The following is a 27072-nucleotide window of genomic DNA, read 5'->3' on the forward strand; positions in this document are numbered from 1 at the left end:
CATCCTCCCTCTGAAACCAAATTATAACTGCTCTAAAGCCAAAAGTTGATAGGTGGTATGATCTACTTCAAATAAATTATTTTTTTACGAGAGCCCTACAAAATAGGCATAGTAGTGTTGGGTATCATATAGTCGGCACCGCCCGACTTTCGACTTTTCCTTACTGGTTCTTTTCTATAATTGTGTTTTTTATATTAACTTGCCTCTGTCATGAGCTGTTTTTCCAGATAGTATAGCCACAAAATATTTTCTCAGAATGCAATTTGTCAAGTCTTAATCAATTTAGGTCTTTGTGAGGGTATAGGGAATAACTTCTAATTTTCGTAATTATTATCTATAGAATGGAAAGTATCTCTACTTCGTTCTTTTTTTTTTTTTTCTTTACAAAGTTTTTGCTGACAATAAGTCTGTTGTAATAATTACTTACAACCATTTTTCTTTTCTATTGCAGATGACGAGGTTCGTTCAATAAATAATCTACTGACATGGACTTCATAAGTTATTAAGTAAACGGTGTCCCGTCAACACATGTGTCATCGTTGGTTATAAGGATTAGCAACGGCCATAATGAACAATGATGAGGAAGAACGCGTCTGTTTGCGGTAGGTATTAGTCAGCTTGATATTAGTGTATTATTCTGAGCACAAGCATTATAATTTGCAAATTACCGCTACAACTTCTTAAACAGAGTGCGATAAATTAATCGTGAAGACGGATCGATTGACGAATTGGGATACTTAAACTAAAATACCAAATTATAGTGTTTTCGGTTGATAAATGTAGATAGGGCCATGGTATAATAAGAAACAAGTAAGCAAAGGCTACAGTCGAGCGGGGCCGACCGTTGAATACCCTACAACACTATAATAAACGATACAGATTATATAGGCGAGATACTCGAAAGAATTCCACAAAATATTGTGACAAATAATAAAAGAAAACCATCAGGTTTAGCTCTTAAACTAATTTGCTCATTTCCAATTTATTGGTAGATGTTGCACGTAAATGGTCTTCCTAGATCTGGAACCAATATTTCCCAAAGACCTATAATCTCTCAGAAGTGGCAAAAGATTAACATTTATTATTGGTTTTTGACTTAAACGCATCTATATGAGATACAGCCATTTGACTATATTCTTCTTCAGCGTTAACGAAATAGTCAGAAGTGCGTCTTTCCTGTATTTGTGAATTCTCCAAGTATTTTGTCTACAAAAGTTTGCAAACTATTTCACACATTGAATATTTTTGGATGGCGATCCAAAACTGCTTGGCTTTTGCAATGACCGGTAACACCCATTCAAATGTGCGTGAGGATCGGGCGATAATTACGACCTGCTGACAATTTTGAAGTTTTGTTGGTCCATTTCAACCGCTAAATATATGGCGATCATCTCCAAAAAGAGTAGGCTTCTATTCTGACCCTCATTTTATCCCCATGCAAAATTTCGTAAGGATCGGGCCATAAATGCGATCTGTATATGATATCTAGATATCCTAACTACTTAGTTTTGTTAGCTGTAGAAATATTACCAAATGTTTAATTCAAAATGAAAATATGCCAAAAATATGACAAAAATTGAAAAAATATGAGAAAATTTTACAAAATCAATATTTTCATCTTTAGAGAGATATTTTTATGCGATTTTTTTAGACGTTTTTTCTTTCCTGCCAAGAGGCCATTCTGAATTAATGAGAACTGTCGAAATCAGTTCAGCCGTTCTCGACATATAAGAGATCTTTCAAGCATATCTTCTTTAATAGACATATATATCGCACATATTTTGCTATATATTCGATTTGTTGGATCTTAACATCAATGTAAAGATCAGAAGTAACCTTGTCATGGCTTTGTGATTTCGCCGGGATTTAAAATATTCGCGGTTTAATGAAAAATTTTGATTTTTTTCAACAAAAAAGATATGGTCTATTTTAGACGCTAAATATTATCCGATGACCACCCAAATTGGTAGGCTTCTTCCCCGCCCTAAACTCTAGCTGCATACGAAATTCCGCGTCGATTGGTCTATAATTGCGGTCTGTATAGCTACTGCAAAATCCGACATTTTTTCAGTATTTGGTCCATTTCAACCCCTAAACATTTGGCGATCATCTCCAAAAGAAATAGGGTTCTATTCGGACATTAACCCCACCTACATTTTAAATTTCGTGAAGATCGGGCCATAATTGCGACCTGTAGAGTGATTACAAATTAACATGGACAGACGGACAGACGGACAGACGGACAGACGGACGGACGGACATACATAGCTAGATCGACTCAGCTCGGCGAGCTAGGAAGATCCATATATACTTTCCTATATGGGAAACCAATATTTCGAGGTGTTACATAAATTCTGGCCCAATCAAACTTATAATACCCCCAACACATAGTGTTGTAGGGTATAAATAGAACAGCTTCGTAAAAGTATAGAAATAAAGCCCTGAGGCTATACGCGCTTCATAGCTGCTCAAAATTATATGCAACAAGTTGCTTTCATTGTTTTGAGAGATTTCCTCATTATACCCTACACCATAAGGTGGTCAGGATATTATGTCTTTGTGCATTTGTTTGTAACAGGCAAAAGGAAACGAGATAGACTCATAGTTCCTTTTGATGATCTACATAGAATCACATTGTGAGTCGATTTATGCATGTCCGTCCGTCCGTCTGTCGATGTATTTTTGTAAACAAAGTACAGCTCGCATTTATTGTCCTATCTAGATGAAATTTTGCACAAATCATTTGTTTGGCCCAAGGACGAACCCTATTGAAATTGGAGATAATCGGTCGAAGTTTAGATATATCTCCCATATATATCTTCGTCCGATTTACCTTTTATTGTGCACCAAACGTGTAATATAAGGCCGAATGGTATGGAATTTTGCACATACTACCAGATTAGGCCTGAAAATAAGTATGCTAAATTTTATCGAAATCGGTTCAGATATAGCTATAGCCAAATTCCATCCTATTTGGAAAAATATTAGACGTTTGGTGCACAATAAAACGTAAATCGGCCGAGGTTTTATATGGGAGCTATATCCAAATCTGAACCGATCTCGATAAAATTTGGCATATTTATTTTCAGGCCTAATTTGGTTGTATGTACAAAATTACATACTATTCGGCCTGACATTACACGTTTGGTGCGCAATAAAAAGCAAATCGGACGAAGATATATATGGGAGCTATATTTTAATTTTGACCGATTATCTCCAATTTCAATAGGGTTCGTCCTTGAGCCAAATAACTGATTTGTGCAAAATTGCATCTGGATAGGGCAATAAATGTAAACTGTACTTTGTTTACAAAAATACATGGACAGACGGACGGACGGAAATGCATAAATCGACTCAGGATGTGATTCTATGCAGATCATCAAAAGGAACTATGGGTCTATCTCGTTTCCTTTTGCCTGTTACAAACAAATGCACAAAGACATAATACAATACTTAAATCTAAAACTGCCATTATGCAAATGGTGGTGTCGTCATATGGAGACAAGATCAAACTGTGGTCCTGAATTGTGAAATTTGAAAGAAGACCTTCGACCCATCGAAACTTTAAAATATCAAGTTATAAACACTTTGGTTTGAAACAGAACAAACCAGAAATCAAACTCATGATTGATAATAATTATGCCAATTATATGATTATGTTACCAGCGGGATGATAAGTTTACTCCCTCACTCTCCAGTCCATGGTGGGGCACATAATAATCGCATTAATGCGGAAGTAGTTGTCAACATTAAGTTGCATAATTGCACGCTGCGTGTGGCTAGTACTTCTGCACTTGCAGTGCGTTTATGTGCATACTCGTACTCGAGCGTTGCGAGTCAATTTGTCAACCTAATGGAGAGGAGAAAAGAGGCTCTTAAGCTTTTAATTGTTTGTTAAGCTCTTAAAATTAATTAAGCTGTCAGCGTCCTTTGTAGCAGTTTCCGTGAGATGTTGAGAACTTTCTTGCTGTGTTTGCAGCAACAATGTGTGGGACAGTTCTGCAATAGAGGAAACTTATTCACCGGCTGCCATACGATCCATTGGGATTAAATATTTAACACATGCGTTTAAGGAAAGTTATAAAACAATGGAAATATGAGGGCAGCAGTTTTACAAATTAAAACCAAAATAAAACAATAACTTTCTGTCGTTTGAAAGTTTTGCAAAAATGATGTTTGTTGCTAACACTCCGTAGAATTTCTTAGCTGGCTCAATTTTCAGCTTTAATATTTAACAGTGCTGGCATTTTATTTGGGATAGAGTTGTTAGTTTTGTTGTTACAAAATAGTCAGGCTTAATGCTATTATTCTTGTTTTTAGAAAAATCACATTTGTTTATTAGTGGAGAAAAATGGCGATGTTAATCGGGGGTGGAGGGTGGTCTAATAAATAAATGTTGTTTTTATAAAAATGACTTATAAAGCCTGGCTATTTTGCAACAATAAAATTAGCCACGGTATCCCAAATAAAATGGCAACACTGTTCCATTAATAGACAGGGCAGACTAATTACTTGGTAATGATGATTTCGTACAGGTAAATGAACCTATAACCGTGGAGTGGGGTGTAAATATTTGCGGTTTTTTTACGCTCTGTCTGCTGCCTCTGTCTGCTTTCGTGCAAACTTGAAATATCGTAATATTATTGTCAAACTTAGATCGAGTTCGGAGATGGGCAATATAGGTCTACTCCTTCTGGTACCTCCCCCACCAAAGGTTAAAAGAGAAAGAATCATTCGATTTTGTGCAAACTTCGCAAAACCCAATATTTCTGGCTATCCATGAAGTACATCACCCACAAAGGGTCAACATTTTGAATAATTATAACTCTTATAAAATGTGAAATGAGCATCCGATTTTATTCAAATTTCACGCATCTCAATACTTTTATTAAGGCAAGATTTGTTGCGAATATCAGATATATCAGTTCATGCCTACTGGTACCACACCCACAACGGATCAACATTTTTAATAACCATGAAAGTCATAAAAAGCGAAATGAGCAATAGCTTCTTTCAAACTCGGCACATTTCAGTATTTCCATCAACACAAGATCAGTTCTGAAGATGGTAGATATCGGCCGGTTCCTTCTGGTACCACCCTCACAAAGGGTCAAAACCTATATATGTATATATAAGAAGGTTTTGTTATTACTACGCTTGTAACTCAAGAATACGACACGGCTTATATTCAAATACTACATCTCAAACAATTTCGGTGGGTATTGCACCTAGCCTTCTATCTCAATTCGTTCGAAAGATATCGTGACTACAACAGACAGACGGACAGAGACAGACAGACAGACCGACATGGCTAAATCGACTTAGAATTTTACGCTGATCAAGAATATATATAATTTGTTGGGTCTGACATGAGTATTTCGAGGAGTTACAAACGGAATGACAAAGTTAATATACCCTCCATAGTATGGTGGAGGGTATGAAAACTACCGACAAAGTGTTATGGGGCTCATTTCAAAACGTGGACCTACTTCTTTCACACGACAATGCAAAATTGTTTGGGACTGCAATCAGTGAAATACCGAATATAAAGGGTGCAAAATGGTAGAGCGAATTGGACAATTAGTAAGAACTTTCAAGATGCCTTTAATCGCTTTTACAGCTTTTTATTGGTCATAACCCCCGGATAAGGGAACAGCCCGATTTCAAGTATATTTTAGATTTTAACCATATTTTTCATACTTATTTCGACAAATGTTGGTAATTTGAGAAGAAACCATCTTTGCAATGACTCATCACGTTTTGGTATAACCATCATATGATTTAAACTATTTTCGGGGTCTTGGCCACTTTTTTCTTGTATTTATACCCTACAACACTATGTGTTGGGGGTATTATAAGTTTGATTGGGCCAGAATTTATGTAACACCTCGAAATATTGGTTTCCCATATAGGAAAGTATATATGGATCTTCCTAGCTCGCCGAGCTGAGTCGATCTAGCTATGTATGTCCGTCCGTCCGTCTGTCCGTCTGTCCATGTTAATTTGTAATCACGCTACAGGTCGCAATTATGGCCCGATCTTCACGAAATTTAGAATGTAGGTGGGGTTAAGGTCAGAATAGAACCCTATTTCTTTTGGAGATGATCGCATAATATTTAGGGGTTGAAATGGACCCAAAACTTTTGCAGTTGCTCTACAGGTCGCAATTATAGACCAATCGACGCGGAATTTCGCTTGTAGCTAGAGTTTAGGGCGGGGAAGAAGCCTACCAATTTAGGTGGTCATCGCATATTATTTAGCGGGTAAAATATACCATATCTTTTGTGTTGAAAAAATTCAAAATTTTTCATTAAACCGCGAATATTTTAAATCCAGGTGAAATCACAAAGCCATGACAAGGTTACTTCTGATCTTTACATTGATGTTAACATCCATCAAATCGGATATATAGCAAAATATGTGCGATAAATATGTCTATCAAAGAAGATATGCTTGAAAGATCTCTTATATGTCGAGAACGGCTGAACTGATTTCGACAGTTCTCATTAATTCAAAATGGCCTCTTGGCAGGAAAGAAAAAACGTCTAAAAAATTGCATAAAAATATCTCTCTAAAGATGAAAATATTGATTTTGTAACATTTTCTCATATATTTAAATTTTGTCATATTTTTGGCATATTTTCACTTTGAATTAAACATTTGGTAATATTTCTACAGCTAACAAAACTAAGTAGTTAGAATATCAGGATATCATATACAGATCGCATTTATGGCCCGATCCTTATGAAATTTTGCATGGGGATAAGATGAGGGTCAGAATAGAAGCCTACTCTTTTTGGAGATATGGCGATCATCATATTTAGGGGTTGAAATGGACCAAAAAACTGCAAAATTGTCGGCAGGTCGTAATTATCGTCCGATCCTCACGCACATTTGAATGGGGGTTACCGCACATTGCAAAAGCCAAGCAGTTTCTAATGGCCATCCAAAAATATTCAATGTGTGAAATAGTTTGCCAACTTTTGTAGACAAAATACGAAAATATCCATTCCAGTGTCTTTTTGGAGAATTCACAAATACAGGAAAGACGCACTTCTGACTATTTTGTTAAGGCTGATTTCGTTGAAGAATATAGTCAAATGGGTGTATCTCATATAGATGCGTTTCAGGCAAAAACCAATAATAAATGTTAATCTTTTGTCACTTCTGAGAGATTATAGGTCTTTGGGAAATATTGGTCTCAGATCTAGGAAGACCATTTACGTGCAACATCTACCTATTATTCGAAAATTAGAGAACGAAACCTGATGGTTTTCTTTTATTATTTGTCACAATATCTTGTGGAATTCTTTCGAGTATCTCGCCTATATAAACTGTATCGTTTATTATAGTGTTGTAGGGTATTCAACGGTCGGCCCCGCTCGACTGTAGCCTTTGCTTACTTGTTTTATTTTATTTATTATTTTTTTTTTGCCCTTATTTGGCATATTTGTTTTTAAGGGGTTAGAAAACCTCTTAGCATGCAATTTTCAATTTTCGGAGTAGGGCCCATCTTGGTCTTGAACATATTCATCAATTGATTTGGCTAAAAATTGTATTTAGGCTATTCTGAGGTAGATAACCATCTTACAGATGATTGACAACATAGGCATTTATTTAAGTATAGTCCCCCAAGGGAACCCCCAAGTCCACTTTCCTAACCAATGTGTGGCCAGAGAAGTAAATTGAATACTATTAAAGCACAATTTAAATGACAAAAAACTAATTTCCATCTTATGGTAATGGGTGTAAAAGAGTAATTATATTTGACTATTCTGAAATCAGTCTGCCCTCAATTACGAGGTGGCGAAACTAAATACCACGCTGCATGGTATTCTAAACGTTGGAAATGTATTTGATGCATTGAACACGCTGTGTACACAACATTTCAATGAAATATGGAATGTGTGATGGAATTCGTCAAACAAATTTGTTTGCGTTTGTAACGGAATTTAAAACGATTATACATTTGTCAAATTATATTGAAATCGGTTGAGGTTTGGGTATAGGTCCAATATATATATTTCGGTCGATTTCATGTATGTTATGCACCAAATACGATATATGTATTTCACTTGATATGATATAGTAATAAAAGGGACATCGGACGATATATATGGCAGCTATATCCAAATCTGAACCGATCTTGATAAAATTTGGCAGATATATTTCTGGGATGTATCTGATATATGGTACCAAATATTATTATTGTGAGGTGCATATTATGAATGTCGGGGACTTAAACGACAAATAGGATACAACATATATATGTGACCTATAGCTATATGTTAACCGAATTTCACCAAATTTAACGCACTTACTTATAGGCTGAATTCAGTGGTATGTGCTAAATTCGATAAAATGTTGGCTTATACTAAGCATTTAGTGCACAATGGAGCTGAAATCGGGCGAATATATAAATAGGAACTATATCTAAATCATTATCACGAATTTCAATAGGGTTTGTCCTTGGGCCAAACAAATCTTCTTCCAAAAAATTCATTATAATCGAGCAATAAATGCGACTTGCATTTTGTTCACAAAAATATATGGACAGACAAAAGGGCATGCATGCCCATCGACTCAGAAAGTGATTCTATGCAGATCAACAAAAGGAGCTATGGGTCTAACTCGCTTCCTTCTCTATGTCATAAACAAATTCTCACAGACATAATACCCTGAATACAGTGGAGTGGGGTTTAAAAGGGGAAAAAATCTTGAACTTGTTTGCGGATTTCTTACAGCAAATCTTTAAGGCCCTCGAATTTTCTTGATTTTTTCCCAATTTTAGAATTTCTGCAATGGGATTTTTCGTGATTTTTTAGAAAATATCCTTTAAGTTTTGATTGACCGCGTTAAATTATTTCGACATCATCTATTCAGTTTCGCCACCACATAATGCGGTACTACGCCTGCAATTTCAGTTTTCACGAAATCGAGTCAATTAAAGAAAATTAAACAAATTGAAAATAAAACCCAACTTACATGGTGAAATGTTGATTTGTTTGTTCATAGCTTGTCATATTCTGAAATGACATTATTCGTATAGTTCCATTTACCCAATAAATAACAGTTTTGTTCGTTGTCGCTTTATACTCCCCAAAAGACTACTCATCATATTAGGCAACACAAAAAGGTATATCTGTATATTTTTTTCTTACCAGGATGAAAACTCAAAATATTAACTTACTGGTCATTCCGAAGAAAGAGAAAATCCGTGAAATAGCTAGCTACTAGGGTCGACCGATATTGTATGTCGAACTTGAGGTGAGTGCTGCCAACAAAAGACAATGCCTTAAACATTTCGGTTCTATCATCGCAATTAATAATAGAATTTAAATTGTGATAAAATTTATTCCTGCTCGGAGATATATGTACCCCTTATGGTCCAATATGACTATTTCGAGCAGCTCATCATATGGAATACCCCCTCCCCATCAATATCGTAAGCGCCCCAAGATAGGCAATCATTTTCCTCGTGCGTGTATGAACGAACCCAATGTGGTGGCGTACAATGAATATTTTATCGTTTATTTGTGATTATCACCAGAAATTAACGATTACATCGACTCGAGGGTTTCAATTCCGCCTTCAAATACCCCACTGACCATGCCACGCTCCCTTGTCAATTATTAAAGATACAATAATAACAAATGGCAGATAGATTACTCAACCTGTTACTGGGGGCAGGCGGTGTGAGATACAAATATGTTGTTTTAAGATTTAAACGAATTTTCCACCCTTTCTCTGAAGCTTTCACCCCGCGCCCATACGCTGCATACAATAATAGCAATATTGTCTAGAGGAAACTCTAGACTACACAACAACAAGAAATATATTCTAACCGCACTTAGTAGTCCCCAACTGCGATACAAGTGTATCTATGTGTGTGTGTGTGAGTCGTCCTGGTGTTGGGTAAATAAACAACGACAAGAGTGCCAGTAGCAATGCGCCCATTGTTGCTTTGGCTCTCAGCGCCTGCCGCCTACCTACTCACACTGCAGACAGACTGACAGACAGACAGAATATGCAAAATGAATTGTTTACTGTTAATAATGTCTACAGACAAACCTAATAAAAGTTAGCTAGCAGCTATGTATGTACAACTCAGATTCAACACACACCCATACATAGATATGTATGTAGGTACTTGTGAACAGAAATTATTTTATTAGTTTACAAAGAGTGGGAGACGATGCGACAAAGCATTTCCGAACAAAAGATTTAGGAAAATTCTCTTAATAAATATTTAACAGCAATTTTCAATTAATTTGCATACTCTTCACGGGTTCCTAGGAGAAGCAGAGATACATACAGGACGTCGGTTCCATATCCTTGGTGGATGGAAAGGCTGGATGTTATTCATGGTGTTTACACAGATTATAGAAAATTGGTTGACAGTTTTGACAATAACCGAATCTAAATAAAGATATTTCCACCACCGCTCATGGGTGTCTGCTGGTGTGTAATGTTTGTATACAGTATCCATCAGCATAATCTCAGCGATGGGATGAAGTCCGAAGGCTCCCAGAAGACAAAGGAACAATCATGGAATGCCTGCTCATTTGTAGCACGCTTACATGATGTATATATGTATGTGTTGTGTGTGTGTGTGTGTAAGTAGCACCTTCCTCGCTCTCATTACCAACATTAACAAATGTATGGCATGTTTGTGGGTGTTAATGTTGGCATTTATAATCTAGAAATTCACACTTTCCTATCAAGGGTACACTGTCAGAATTTTATTTTTATTTTTTATTAAAAATGTCGTTAAATGATTCGGAAGGTGCTAATACAACGTACTCTGTATTATTTACAAGACAACCTCAACAAGAGGTCGTCGGCTAAGTGACTCCAATTGGAAAACAAAAGCTAAGAATTATTCTTACTCGATTTTTGAAAAAAAAAGAGAAACAAACACATAAAAACAAGTTAAAAAGTATCAGTCGGTTTAGCCGACAGATGTATACCCTCGGACAGTTTTCGATTATTTAAATATGTTTTTACTTCTGTTATGATTATTCCAATTTTTGTCCCTCTATGGAGAGGGTTTCGCAGGAATGGGCCAAGATTGTCCATTTCGTATCGGACCTAAATAAATCTATAAAAGATATAAATATTGCGACGTGGCAGGATAACTTCCTTCACTTCACATGAGATATGTGATAATTTTTAGAAAATGTGCATGAGGTTCCATATATTGTCGACCGAGGTATTTCATGATTTCAGAATAGTCAAAGATAGATTGCGTTGGAGACCCCATTAAGTCCGTATTTTTCATCTTAGCGTATATAATTCAATGACGATTAAACAAATGTTGGGTCTGTGTTACATTTTAACATTCGTAATTTTTTTATATTTTTGCACAAATGAGTCCCAGTTTGACATTTCGGGGTTTATTTGATATAGACGTGGTTACAAATTCAATGGAATACAAAATTTTCTTTTCTGACGACACATTGGTTGGGAAACTGGTCTTGGGGTACACATAATGTGGGACTATGCTTAAACAAATGCCTATGTGGACAATTATCAGTTTTTTCTACCCCAGGGGAGCCTAAATATAATTTTTCAGCAAAATCAATTGATAAATATGGTTAAGAGCAAGATGAACCCTAGGGCCAAAAAATGAAAAAAGTGGCCAAGACACCGAAAATAGCTTAAATCATATGATGGTTATACCAAAACGCCAGTTTTGCAAGGATGGTTTCTTCTCAAATTGCCAATATTTGCCGAAATTAGCATATAATGAATTTTGCATTTTTAGTTCTCATATGAAAGAAGTAGGTCCACGTAGGTCACTCATTTCATTTTTAATATTATTCATTCAGAATTCAAAACAATAAAAAAATTCAAAACAATTAATAATATGTCAAATTGAAGAAAATTCAAACCAAAAAGATTTTTTTATTCACATTTTTATTGGCATATTTTACCGCGATTTTTTTGCCTGGATACCATTTCGAAATTGTATAAATTGTCAAAATTTCAAAACGTAGCTTTATTTTATATTGCGAAAATAATTCGTCATTTTGTTCCCAAAAAAATCGATTGAATTCAATATGAATTGAATAAATAAAAAAAGTAGTACATTATATAAAATTGACAAACAAAAAAAAATAAAGAAGAAATCTTCAATTCCGAATTTGTCTGAATCGTTAAAATCAGACCAGTGGTTATAAGCGTAGTAACTAACACAACTTTCTTTTATATATATAGATTTCATGTTGTATCCATTTTTCTCAATTACAAAAGCTCAACTGTCATTATATGGGGGCTATATGGGGCTATACGAAGACGTGGTCCTGCATAAGTAATTTGTGTGTATAAACTGTTCCGAACTTATACACGACATTTAAAACAATTCCGTGGACCTATGTAGACAATTCTCTTCCAGAGGGTAATGTACTCATAAGGAACTCCTTTTGTGGATTTTAAGACAATTCCATGGAAAAAATCGGCTGAAATCATCAAAATACCGTTATATGGGGGATATACTATATCGTGGACTTAGTATTTATAGAGAACTCCTTGTGTAGAATTTCAGACAATTCCATAGAAAAATGTGGCTAAAATCATCAAAATACCGAATATCGGGGATACCGTTATATGGGGTCTATACGATATCGTAGACCGATATAGTCTATCTTCGAACTTGACATGCCTGCAGGCAAAAGATGGATTTGTGCAACATTTTAGCTTCATATCTTAATTCGTTTTGACTGTAGCGTGATTACAACAGACCGGCAGACGGACGGACAGCCGGACGGACGGGCAGGGCTAAATCGTCTTAGAATTTTACGCTGATCAAGAATATATATACTCTGTTGGGTGTAAAATTATTATTTCAATGAGTTACAAACGGAATGACAAATTTAATATACCCTCCATACTATGTATGGTGGAGGGTATAAAAAGTAGTACAGGCAATGCCATACTTGTCTCTTCATTTTGAATGCCTGTTTTACTATCGGAACGGTGTTGAATTGTAAAATGAAAAATTGTAAAAATAGAACTATCAACTGTGATTGAAGTTGGTTTTAGACAAACGGTAGCGGGCAGAGGGTCTGTAGGCCATAGCTTTCAAAATATTCTCATTGCACACAGGGTGTAAAAAGGTAGGCCAGACTGGTTCCCTCGCTGTTTAACCAATTCACAGATGGCGAAGTCTTAAAGCCCGGCTATTCGCAAAACAATAACATGTGAAGCACCCAAGACAAGAGAAAAGCACCAAACGAATTATCACCACGGACTTTAAGTTGTATTTGAACGTTTGTATTAATTAACACATTTTCGTTTACGGTGTAAAATGCTCACAGTGGTGTACCTTTTCTTAATCAATCAAAATAATTTCTAATATTATATGTGAGAATCTATTTAGTAGAATAAATACCAAGTGCATCTTGTCTGTTTATCTAAAATTCTCTGTGCAAAACATGAATTGAGGCAACCATTTTGTTTGATCCGGTAAGATTTCTGAGCGCAATCAGTTGTTTGATTTGAATATTTTGTTTTTAACAAGTGAAGATTGAATGTATTAATTATACCCTACAACACTATGTGTTGGAGGTATTATAAGTTTGATTGGGTCAAAAATTATGTAACACCACGAAATATTGGTTTCGCACATAGGAAAGTATATATGGATCTTCCTAGCTCGCCGAGCTGAGTCGATCTAGCTATGTATGTCCGTCCGTCCGTCTGTCCATGTTAATTTGTAATCACTCTACAGGTCGCAATTATGGCCCGATCTTCACGAAATTTAGAATGGAGGTGGGGCTAAGGTCAGAATAGAACCCTATTTCTTTTGGAGATAATCGCATAAAATTTAGGGGTTGAAATGGACCAAAAACTGAAAAAATTCCTGATTTTGCAGTTGCTCTATAGGTCGCAATTGTAGACCAATCGACGCGGAAGTTAGCATGGCGCTAGAGCTTAGGGCTGGGCAGAAGCTTTCCAATTTTGATGGTCATCGGGTAATATTTAGTGGGTGAAAAAGGCCACAACATTTGTGTTAAATAAAAGTCAAAATTTCCATTAAACCGCGAATATTTGTAATCCCGGCGAAATGACAAATAGACGAACAGGTCAATTCTGACCGTTACGTAGATGCCGATAGTAAATATATCGGCTATATATAGCGAAATATATACAATGTGTATAAACAAAGGAAGGGGATGTAAGCTAATCCTTATTGTTTTCAAAGATGTCCGCAATATATTAGGGCTTGAAATTGACCAACAACTAAAAATTTTCCTGATTTTGCAGCAGTTGTAAAGGTCACAAGTAAAAGCCAAAGCCAAGAAATCTCACATGAAGTTAGAGTTTAGGACAGCGGGTAGAATGGACCACTACTTTTGTGTGAAAAAATACTAGCATTACTTACATACGATATCCGAAGTACACAAAAGGCGAACTTCTGGCTTTTTTATGCTGATTTCGTTGACGAATATAGCAGCATATCGTATACAAGCAAATCATATAGATGAGACTAAATTTGAGATACAGGGGGCCTATTGCATTTTTTTGCATTTTAGATGATCGCAAAGTATTTAGGTTTTCAAATGAACCAAAAACAGAAAAATTTTCCAAAATAAATTTGGACGTAAGGGGACTTCTAACATATTGTAGGGTATCACATGGTCGGCCCCGCACGACTATAGCCTTTGCTTACTTGTTTTTAATTTGAAGTTAAAAAAAAAAAAACAAATCAAAAAGTTATTCAATTTTAGACCAAACAATTCGAAACCGAAATGAAATCCACTGATTTCATTCCGTTTCCTACTATCCTTTAACGCAAAAAAAGATCTGAAAGTATAATTCCACATTCCGTGACGTAGCGTACTAAAAACTCTCTTATTAATGGCTAAAAGCAGAAGACAAATTTATCTAAATAAATATAAAAAAACGCTTTGGTGGCAGATAACGATATTTGAAGAAGTATATTTTCTGACGTACCTGTTTCAAACACTGATATCTGTTTGCAAAAATAAGCATTTTTTGTATTTAGTAGCAGTAGCCATAAAAATCCATGTTATTCGAATTCTTTTTTCCCATAAATTATATCAAAAATATAGTTAATATTTTCATTGAATTGTTAAATTAACGGATGGTAATAAAAGTATGATCAAACAAATATTGCATTAGAATCCGGCAAAGACAAATGCGAATATTAAACAACAATACAATATATCCTATTTCCTTGACATGTGACACATACACATGTATATCATAATAATAGTTGATTTTTTTCAAAATGATCTTTGTTGGAAAATAATGATTGTATAAAGTATAAATAAGTAACAATCATTATGTTGCAAACAAAGAAATACCCAAAATCACCCCAACTCCTAAATCGTACATTTTTATGGACGCTCTGATCCAGAGAGCTACATTTTAATTCAAAGATGGTTCCCTTTGTGATTTCTGGATACTGAGCCCACTTATAAAAATTGTCTATATATATACGATTCCGCAGTTATTACCCCGCACGAAACAAGCTCTTATTTCTTGGGCTCCTAAAAGTCAATTAATAAGGACGTATTTAGAGATTTGTAGTGGTCAGAAAATAACTATTGATTGATGAGTGACGCTTGCACCTGTTAAAATAGTGTAACCCGATTTGGATTTGTATTTCTCGACGGAATTTCTTAAAGCATGATATTTTAGGAGTAGTACTTATCACGTTTGTTTCCACACACAGCTAACATATTCAGTTCGAATACCGAACCCCTACCAAACGTAACTGTTTTCTTTGCTAATAGGAATTGATTTTTATGAGACGGGAAACCCAAATTTCCAAAAGTGAATATTCCATACAAATGGTATCAATGGATTTCAAATAAACATGTCCTCTAAGATCCCCGTCAGTACTCCAAATGGGTTTAAATTTGTAACGCCTTTGAAAGATTGATCGTGTTCTATTGCCCCATATTTAGCCATAGCCACATAGACAATAATTGCAAGGCTACCGTGTTCTGAAGTTCAAACTAATTTTTTTGCTTGCATCGCAATAAATTAATTATCTTTAATTTTTTTACTATTTCGAATACTGTTTCGTGGTCAATAGAATCCAAGAACGGATAATCGGCCACTGTGCCATCATAACACATCGTCAACCCTCTCCCATATTTGAGGGTTGCGTTTAAGTATTACGTAGTTCGGAGATTGTGCGTGTGTGTGTGCGTGCGTGAGTGAGTTAGTGTCATAGTGTATATTTAAGCATTCATATATCTGAAGCTACCAAATGTGATGAAAACATTGACTAATCAGAGTAAATGCGAAAACCCCAAAGAAATTATTATTAAAGAGAGCCGCCACATACTAACCAAAATAACCTTTACTCGTACTCTCCAGCAAAGCGTTCAGTTGCAGTCGGTACGCATTTCGGAGTACACGTGTTGCGTTTAAGGTCGGCGGCGGCAAATCCTCTGAAAAGTCTTTGGTTGAATACGGATACTGATTTTTTTTTTTTTTGTAAAACCGGCCCATATTCCGGGCGATAATTACATTTGAACATATCGGGAATTCAGTGGTCGAACAAAGAAAATGTTTGAATTCCCCTAAATCGGGCTATGAAATTTGAAGGTGTTACCAATTCGAAACTACGTAAATATCTACCAGTTGTAAAAAAGTATTTCTGTAAAATATTTTTGATTTGTATTTCGATTCAAGCATCGACGTAATCGATGAATAAAACAAATTTAAATCGTTAGTTAATCTCTTGTGTGGCCGTTACAAAAGAAATTCGCTTTGAAGATCTTAAATAAATCTGACATATGGAAAACGGTGCGTTTATGCAATACACAAACGAACGGGATACAAAATATTTCAATATCAGCCTTTGGCTAAATATCAGTGTGAATTGTTTTTGTGTGCGTTTGTGTGTGAGTGTGCTAGTTAGTACGTTATCATCCAAAAGTAATAATCATATTAACGCTGATGTCAAGTGATAAATAGAGGAGGAATAAAATTATCGAAACAAAACAATTCGAATCAACAAGTTTTGCCCCACAAAGTGCTGTTAGGTGTTCGACTCGGCATAAATCTGAAATGTGTTCTCCACCCCAAAGGTGTCCGGCAGTGGGGGATGATAGCGTTAGCACCCAACCAATCTGTTTAATTTGCATTTTAGTTGATTAAAACGCTAACGGTGTAGTTGTGACGGTGTTTACAAGAGTGTTGGTGCGATGTTGTCTCCGATATAGAGTCAAAAATAAAACAATAACAGCCAAGTTAATAATAGCACATAGGAACACATACAACAAACAAACAAATGGATGCAGTCGATATGATTCACCGAGTGGATTTGCTAAAAAGACAACAGGAATTGCCATAACTTTCCGCACACATTTTTACATTCTTACGTTTATATATATGTATGTGTGTACGTATGTTTGTATGCCTTTGGCCGAATAATAATGCCCAGTAATTTCATTTAAATATTTTTGGAATTTTTTGTTTGTTTTTTTTTTTATTATTCTATTTGGCAATTCCATTAACATATGTCTGGTAATCATCTTAAGTAGATACTTTTAAACTATGTTTTCATGCTCACCACCATTGAAAAGTGGCTAAATTCCATTTGTAAATAACCGCAATTATATCTTTGGGGTTCCACAACATCTGTACATCACAGATTGAAATTTGCTACTTAGAGTTTTGAGAGTAGCCAGAAATGGATTTTATGTTAGTTAATCAATCCGTCTTTGGGTGAGCATAGAGGGCTATTGCACAAATGAATCCCAAATCTCTCCAATACCCTAACATACATTTGTCATTAATAAAGCTTAAAAAAAATTCAATTTGGGATCAACTCCGAATGACCGGCGAGATTCGTAATTATTGAAAAAGACGCTGAATATTTTTCAATAGAAGAATTAAAGGAAGAAACCATTTAGGGTTCGGGACAACTATTGGCTAAAGGAATGTGACAACATAACTAAAACTGCGGAGGAGTTAACTCTTGGATACCCTTCACCGAAGGGTTGACAGCGTAAATGGTGTATAAACAATGGTAATGGTTTGATATGGCAAATAAATTAGGAAACATCGACGGGAACGATAAGGCATGTGATAAGTACCCATTTCTCCACAAGTGCTACTGTTCAGACATACAAGTGCATTGATAACTATGTGGTAGAGAGTTCTTCTGAAAGTTGATGTTGTTATTGAACTAATGATGGCGATGAGAAGGCAAAAAGGTAGAACGGGACTGGGATTTTCATTGAAGAACTCGACATTGAATTATCGCTCACTAAGGATGAATTTTCAAACCTGTACAAATATTGACCATTTTTTGGGGATGATTTTTTTTTTGGCAAATATGAATTAAAGCCCATTCGGTTGGAAAATTGGTTTAACAATTAAAAAACAAGTAAGCAAAGGCTATAGTCGTGCGGGACCGACCATGTGATACCCTACAACACCATAATATATTGGAAAACCTGCTTAGGTCCAAACACATTTTAGTCGATTGTTCTAATAATAAGGTTATACTGTCCTGCACATATGTTGCCTTTTGTTTTTAACCGGGGCTATTTTCCTTATATTTACACTCTATGTCGTGCAGATAGGTAACTATAATTCAGGAATCGTCCAAAATGCTACACTTCTGCGCTTTCCTAACCCCTAACTTAATGCAAAATTCCGTGTCGATTGGCTTTTAATTGTGACCTGTAGAGCCTCTTCAAGATCAGGAAAGTTTTAATTATTGGTCCATTTGATCCCCTAAATATATATCTTGAAAAAAATTGGCTTCAATGCTAACCCTAATTCTATCCACATGCTAAATTTCTTGAGAACCGGATGATAATTTCGACTCGAATATAATAATCCAAAAACATAGTGTTATATATTACCAAACGTAAAATTCAATATTGTAAGTCAAATATGAAAAAATCGCATGAGATAAAAAATATGACAAAAATATAAAAAATATTCACTTTTTTATTGATATATTTTCACGCGATTTTCTTATGTTTTATCCTTTGCTGGCAAGAAGGCATTCGGAATTTGTGAGAATTGTCAGAATCCGTCCAGCCGTTCTTGAGTTATAAGCTGTCTAACTAAAATCACCTAGATATTTTGATAATTATATATATGCGATATCTTGGATATGAGCATCAATGTAACGGTCAGAGGTGACATTTTTGTGCATTTGTGATTTCGGCAGAATTAAAAATATTCACGGTTTAGTGGAAATTTTCTTATTTGTTACATAAAAGTTATTGTCTATTTTATCCGCTAAATATTTTCCGATGACCAAACAAAATGGTAGGCCTCTGACTAGCCCTCAACCCTACCCCCATGATAAATTCCGCTTCGATCGGTCTATAATTGCGACCTGTAGGGCAACTACAAAAAGAGGAAAATTTTCTGTTTTTGGACCATTTCAACCCCTAAATATTATGCGATCAAAAAAATAGGGTTATATTCTGACCCTAAACCCACCTCAATGCTAAATTTCGTGAGGACCGGACCATAATTGCGACCTGTACAGTGATTACAAATTAACATGGGCAGACGGACGGAGCTAGATCGACTCAGCTCGGCAAGATACGAAGATCCATATATACTTTTCTATATGGGAAACCAATATTTCGAGATGTTACATAATTTTTGGCCGAATCAAACCCCCAACATATAGTGTTGTAGGGTATAACAACTCTTCAATACAGATTTTGTACATTAGGGTTATGACCGACTACCATATGGGGAATTTTGTTCTTATATCGAAAACATGTTTTTAGTTCAATAGAGGTAGACTCATTTGTTAAATCGAATATGACAACGTTTGGCACGGCCAATGAAACCGCCACACGCTGCCCGAATGTTGCTCTGCGGTATTTTGGTCCATTCCCGGCGAAGTTCTTGCTTGAGGAGAACACAATATTTTTAGTGCCAACCTTGAGATTGGTATCCGGAGATTTTGGTGGCCATTGTAAGCTGGTAATTAAGCGGGGAACCTCATTTTGTAACCTTGCTTGGTTGGCGCGTGCTGAGTGCGATGGTGCTGAGTCCTGTTGGAATGTCCAAGGTCTGCGGCCAAAATGTTTGCGTGCCCAATGCTTTAATATACCCTCCAGTATATTTTCGCAATAATATTCGGCATTTATTCTGATGCCACGGTCGATTAATACGAGCGGAGACCTACCATCGGCTGTTATGGTGGCCCACACCATGGCCAGCGCTTGAGTTCTGTTGGCCAACCGAAGGTGCACATTTTCAACTGACCTTTTTGGCAAGGAAACACGATCATTTTGTTTGTTTACAAACTGCTGGACAACGAATGTTTTCTCATCGGAGAAAACCAAATTCGGCAGTTCACCACTTTTGGCCAAGCGAAGCAACTCTTTAGCTCTTATGAGTCTTTTTTCTTTCTGTTGCGGTGTAAGTTCTTGCACTCTTTTTGGAAAAGCTCATTTTTCAATATTTGCCGTATTGAATATTGCGATATGTTCAGCTCGCGAGCCACTTTTCGGTCACTGCGACGCGGGTTTCGATCAAGTCGCTTCGCTTCTTTACTTTTCGAACCATTTCTGCTGATGTTGCTGTTTTCTTCCGTTCAATTCCTTGACGTCGGGCTACGCTACCAGTATCATAGATTTTAAACTTTCTCGGTGCTGTTAGGTCCTTAATAGTCCTCGTATAACGTTTTATTTTAGATTAGTATTTAAGGATTAAAACCATCTGATCGCAAAATCTTCACAATATTTACTAAATAGATTCTGTATAAAAGTACATCTTCTGCCAGAGTTATAGCAAAACAAGTAAGCAAAGGCTACAGACGAGCGGGGCCGACCGTTGAATACCCTACAACACTATAATAAACGATACAGTTTATATAGGCGAGATACTCGGAAGAATTTCACAAGATATTGTGACAAATAATAAAAGAAAACCATCAGGTTTCGTTCTCTAATTTTCGAATAATAGCAACTTAAACTAATTTGCTCATTTCCAATTTATTGGAAGATGTTGCACGTAAATGGTCTTCCTAGATCTGGAACCAATATTTCCCAAAGACCTATAATCTCTCAAAAGTGGCAAAAGATTAACATTTATTATTGGTTTTTGACTGAAACGCATCTATATGAGATACAGACATTTGACTACATTCTTCAACGAAAACAGCGTTAACGAAATAGTCAGAAGTGCGTCTTTCCTGTGTTTGTGAATTCCGAATGGACATTTTCGTATTTTGTCTACAAAAGTTGGCAAACTCCTTTACACATTTAATATTTTTGGATGATCATCCAAAACTGCTTGGCTTTTGCAATGTCCGGTAACCCCAATTCAAATGTGCGTAAAGATCGGGCGATAATTTCAACCCCTAAATATATGGCGATCCAAAAAGATCTCCAAAAAGAGTAGGCTTCTATTCTGACCCTCATCTTATCCCCATGCAAAATTTCGTAAGGATCGGGCCATAATTACGATCTGTATATGATATCCTGATATCCTAACTACTTAGTTTTGTTAGCTGTAGAAATATTACCAAATGTTTAATTCAAAATGAAAATATGACAAAATGGAAAAAAATATAAGAAAATATTACAAAATCAATATTTTCATCTTTAGAGAGATATTTGTATGCGTTTTTTAGACGTTTTTCCTTTCCTGCCAAGAGGCCATTCTGAATTAATGAGAACTGTCGAAATCAGTTCAGCCGTTCTCGACATATAAGAGATCTTTCAAGCATATCTTCTTTGATAGACATATATATCGCATATATTTGCTATATATTCGATTTTTTGGATCTTAACATCAATGTAAAGATCAGAAGTAACCTCCTCATGGCTTTGTGATTTTGCCGGGATTTAAAATATTCGTGGTTTTATGAAAAATTTTGAATTTTTTCAACAAAAGAGATATGGCCTATTTTACCCGCTAAATATTATCCGATGACCACCCAAATTAGTAGACTTCTTCCCCGCCCTAAACTCTAGCTACATGCGAAATTCCGCGTCGATTGGTCTATAATTTCGACCTGTATAGCTACTGCAAAATCCGACATTTTTTCAGTATTTGGTCCATTTCAACCTAAACATTTGGCGATCATCTCCAAAAGAAATAGGGTTCTATTCTGACCCTAGCCCCACCTCCATTCTTAATTTCGTGAAGATCGGGCCATAATTGCGACCTGTAGAGTGATTACAAATTAACATGGACAGACGGACAGACGGACAGACGGACGGACGGACATACATAGCTAGATCGACTCAGCTCGGCGATCTAGGAAGATCCATATATACTTTCCTATGTGGGAAATCAATATTTCGTGGTGTTACATAATTTTTGGCCCAATCAAACTTATAATACCCCCAACACATAGTGTTGTAGGGTATAAAAAGTCTAGCTGCCGTAAAATTAAATCATTCCATAATCAAGCATGACATGTCTCATATGGATAAAGTTTTAGTTTTTATATTCCCTGACTTTTACACCTACTTTAAGGCGTGAAAATGACAAAATATTTGGTTGTAAAGTTGTCCAAATTTCTTTAATTTAAGGAAGAATTACAAAATTAAGTTTAATAAAACATGGTCATTAAATAAAAAATATTCTATCCGTATGATTGCATGAGATTACCTTGGTAATGGTGCAATAGGCATATGTAAAATAATCCAATATTGAGGATTATATCATTTCAAAGTAAGGTATATATATATATATATATATATATATATATATTTTTTTTTTTTTTTGAAAGGAAAATTTACATACAATCAGAAACATTTTTAATACTAAAGGATACAACACATTTATTATTATATTTGTCTGTCTTCCCAGGGTTATGTGATGGTAGTTTCGATATTTGTCAGACGGACGGATACCGCAAGGAACTAGACCGTCATTTCCATGAGGCACATCTTGGCCGTTTCAAAAGATATATACCTGCAATGAATAATTTTTTTTATTTGATTACAACATAAAAGATTTGATACCATGGTTTCAGAAATTTCCCTTGTGGTTTGTCTGAGTTACTTAAAAAGGAACTCCCAAAACAAAAACTTTTTTACAACCAAGTGACGATCGCAAGCTCCATAGAAGACAAACCAAAGAATTAAAGAAAACTGAAATCCTTTTGACATTAAAAACGAAATAAACATTGTTTTTATAAAAAAAAAAATAATAATAATAAAAATAATAATAATAAGAAGAAGAAGAATGGGATGAAGCCTGACTCTTTTTCAACAGCAAAATAACTAAGGTATCCCAAAAAATGTTCTGTTCTGATAATATTTAAGATTCACCAATTTAATAAAATTTTAAAACAATTTGTTAAGACTCGATAAGACGGAAAAATTGGTTTCCCGGATCGGGTTCTGTACTCAATTATCCGGATTCGCGAATTTTTACTATAGCTATAATTGGTCAGTACCAGAATCTTGACCTTATCTTGAAAACAAATAAAATAGATAGCTATAGCCCCCTTTTATGGAATCTCGATAGTAACTTAGCTAATTTAATTTGTAGCAAAGTAAAGTTTAATTTATTTTTTTCTCAGTTTTATGTCCAGGTTTACTAAGGCAATCGATAATGGAAACGCCAAGAAGCCAGTGACTCGAAGTCGAACCAAATTGGCATTTCGTATACCATACGATATTCTGCTAAATTGGGAGTGTATTTTCACATCTCTGATAACCCATCATACCAAAATGGCTTGAGAATAATATTATAATGAGCTTAAGAATCTTAAAAAAGAAAAATGTTGAGAAATTTTTCAAAAATGTTTGTGTAACAAATATGGAATAATCAAAATTGTGCCATTTTTCATGAGCCTCACCAAAAATTAACAAAAACTTTTCTCCAAATAAATGAGCTCGAACACTCGGCAACTCAAAAGCAAGTTACTCAATTTGACGTTTAAGTTGGACTGCAGATTTTTAGGGAAGTATACAAAATGTTTCCTTCATCTAGCAGACATCTAGAGAAACCTAAAATATGTTACTTTCGATTTGGAATCGATAGAAGCCTTTCGATTGCCTTATAGGAACAGGCTATTAAATTTTATACAGAAGATATTTTAAAACATTTTTCATAATAATTTTCTCTTCATTCGATTTGATCAGCTGTATGCAGATAAACCACAAAATATTTTCTTGCTGACCTACCTTCGCAAGCATCAAATCCCAATTTTTGCAAGGAGACCTTATTTTAGTCCTTAATCGCACCAGCGCAAATAAGAAAGTAGGAAAAAGCTAATTTCCATTTATATTACAATGGAATGAAGCCCAAAGCCAAAGACATAGAAGTATAAAGATTGGACAAAGTGCATTATGGAAAATCGTTTATGGAAAAAATATGCAGATGCGCTACACATAACTGTCGCATGTCAACATTAAGCAATAAAAACACATATTAGTTCGGCCAAGCCGAACTTTTCAAACCCTCCGCCATTTAGAATGACACACTTTGGAAATATCGGGAGGAATATATAACAACTATATATGGACAAACTACCAATTTACAGAAACTGCAGTTAAAAAATATGACAAAAATAGTCAAACACGTTAAATCTGGCGATACCGTTATATGGCGATAATATCAAAACGGGGATCTATGTGGTCCATTTTCAAAACCAAACAAGAAAAAACAGCTAAGTTCGACCAGGCCGAGCTTTTACTTCCCCATTTAGAAGAGACTTGCAAAATGGAAAAAGTTTCTTTGAAAAATGCCGCAATAATTTTAAAGAGTTTTCGAATATCAGGATTTACAGTTTTTTGGGACTATACTAAAACGTGGACCTTTACATGGAGATAATTCTGTTTGAAGAAATAAAAAAGCAGTAAATTCGACCGGACCGAGATTTGAATACCCTTCACCATTTGGAACGAATTTGGAAATTTTCACCAAAAAAACAAAAAAAAAACAAGTAAGCAAAGGCTATAGTCGTGCGGGGCCGACCATGTGATACCCTACAACACTACAATATGTTAGAAGTCCCCTTACGTCCAAATTTATTTTGGAAATTTTTTTCTGTTTTTGGTTCATTTGAAAACCTAAATACTTTGCAATCATCTCAAATGTAAAAAAATGCAATAGGCCCCCTGTATCTCAAATTTAGTCTCATCTATATGATTTGCTTGTATACGATATGCTGCTATATTCGTCAACGAAATCAGCATAAAAAAGCCAGAAATTCGCCTTTTGTGTACTTCGGATATCGTATATAAGTAATGCTAGTATTTTTTCACACAAAAGTAGTGGTCCATTCCACCCGCTGTCCTAAACTCTAACTTCATGTGAGATTTCTTGCCTTTGGTTTTTACTTGTGACCTTTACAACGGCTGCAAAATCAGGAAATTTTTAGTTGTTGGTCAATTTCAAGCCCTAATATATTGCGGACATCTTTGAAAACAGTAGGCCTAGCCCTTCTGAGCCTAACCCTACCCTTGTGTAAATTTTCGTGAGGATCGGACGATAATTGCAATCTGTATATAATAACCCCAACCTGTGTTGTAAGGTGAAAAAATATCATATTTTGTAATATTTATATTTTCAATATTAAAGGTCAAATTGAAAAAATCGCATGCGATAAAAAATATGAACAAATAAAAAAAATGTCACAAAATACTACAAAATCTATATAAACAACATTATTGATACCTTTTCATGCGATTGTTTACATTTTAATCCTTTATGTCAAAAGGTCATTCTGAATTGACAAAATTTGTCAAAATCGGTTCAACCATTCTTGAGATATAAGCATTTTAGCTTACATCCCCTTCCTTTGTTTATACACATTGTATATATTTCGCTATATATAACCGATATATTTACTATCGGCATCTACGTAACGGTCAGAATTGACCTGTTCGTCTATTTGTCATTTCGCCGGGATTACAAATATTCGCGGTTTAATGGAAATTTTTACTTTTATTTAACACAAATGTTGTGGCCTTTTTCACCCACTAAATATTACCCGATGACCATCAAAATTGGAAAGCTTCTGCCCAGCCCTAAGCTCTAGCGCCATGCTAACTTCCGCGTCGATTGGTCTACAATTGCGACCTATAGAGCAACTGCAAAATCAGGAATTTTTTCAGTTTTTGGTCCATTTCAACCCCTAAATTTTATGCGATTATCTCCAAAAGAAATAGGGTTCTATTCTGACCTTAGCCCCACCTCCATTCTAAATTTCGTGAAGATCGGGCCATAATTGCGACCTGTAGAGTGATTACAAATTAACATGGACAGACGGACGGGCGGACATACATAGCTAGATCGACTCAGCTCGGCGAGCTAGGAAGATCCATATATATTTTCCTATGTGGGAAACCAATATTTCGTGGTGTTACATAATTTTTGGCCCAATCAAACTTATAATACCCCCAACACATAGTGTTGTAGGGTATAAAAATCCGTTAAAAATTATTTGAAAATCTTAAAAATACCGAACATAGCCAATATATAAGGATCTAAATGAAGACGTGGACCTGCATAGGCAATTTTTGTCATAAGCCATTACAATATTCAAACACGAAAATTTAAAAAAAACGGTGAATAATTTAGCTAAAATCTTCAAAATACCGAATATATTTAGGTACCGTTATATCGGGGCTATACGAAGACCTGGACCTGCATAGACAATTTTCTGTCACATCTGCAGTACCTATTAGGAACTTCAAATACGAAATTTCAAACAATTTCGCTGAATATTGTACCTATAATCGTCAAAATACCGAATATAGGGAGCTACTGATATACGAAGGCCTGGACCTGCATAGAAACTTTTCGAAATACCAAGTTTTAAACAGCACCGGTGAAAATCATCCAAATACAGAATATCTGAAGGTGCAGTTATTTGGGTTATACCAAAATGTGGACCCATATAGCCAATTTTTAATACCAAACGTTTTTACCAACTTACTTATTTCCTTCGGAAGCTAGAGTGATTTCCACAAATGGACAGACATGGATAAATCGACATAGAATTTCATGCTGATCAAAAATATATAGATATAAGTAACGCTAACGTGACATACAAAAGTTTAAGAAAACCGATAGTTTGGACCCAATATTGTAAAAATGGAGATAAACTCACTTGTGGTTTGGAAATGGGTT

General features: G+C 35.4%; 1 protein-coding gene across 1 annotated transcript in view; it reads left to right on the top strand.

Moving 5' to 3' along the window:
* The first annotated feature begins 457 nt into the window (after positions 1–457).
* The window catches only part of LOC101893364 (adenylyl cyclase 78C), a 63985-nt gene continuing 37370 nt past the window's right edge, over positions 458–27072 (top strand). Inside the window, exon 1 of the mRNA XM_059131601.1 lies at positions 458–602. Coding sequence (XP_058987584.1) covers positions 568–602 — 35 coding nt within the window. The 5' untranslated portion in view covers positions 458–567. The remainder of the gene's footprint in view (positions 603–27072) is intronic.

This window comes from Musca domestica, unplaced genomic scaffold (assembly GCF_030504385.1).
Source record: "Musca domestica strain aabys unplaced genomic scaffold, Musca_domestica.polishedcontigs.V.1.1 9, whole genome shotgun sequence".
In the NCBI taxonomy this organism is placed as follows: Eukaryota; Metazoa; Arthropoda; class Insecta; order Diptera; family Muscidae; genus Musca; species Musca domestica.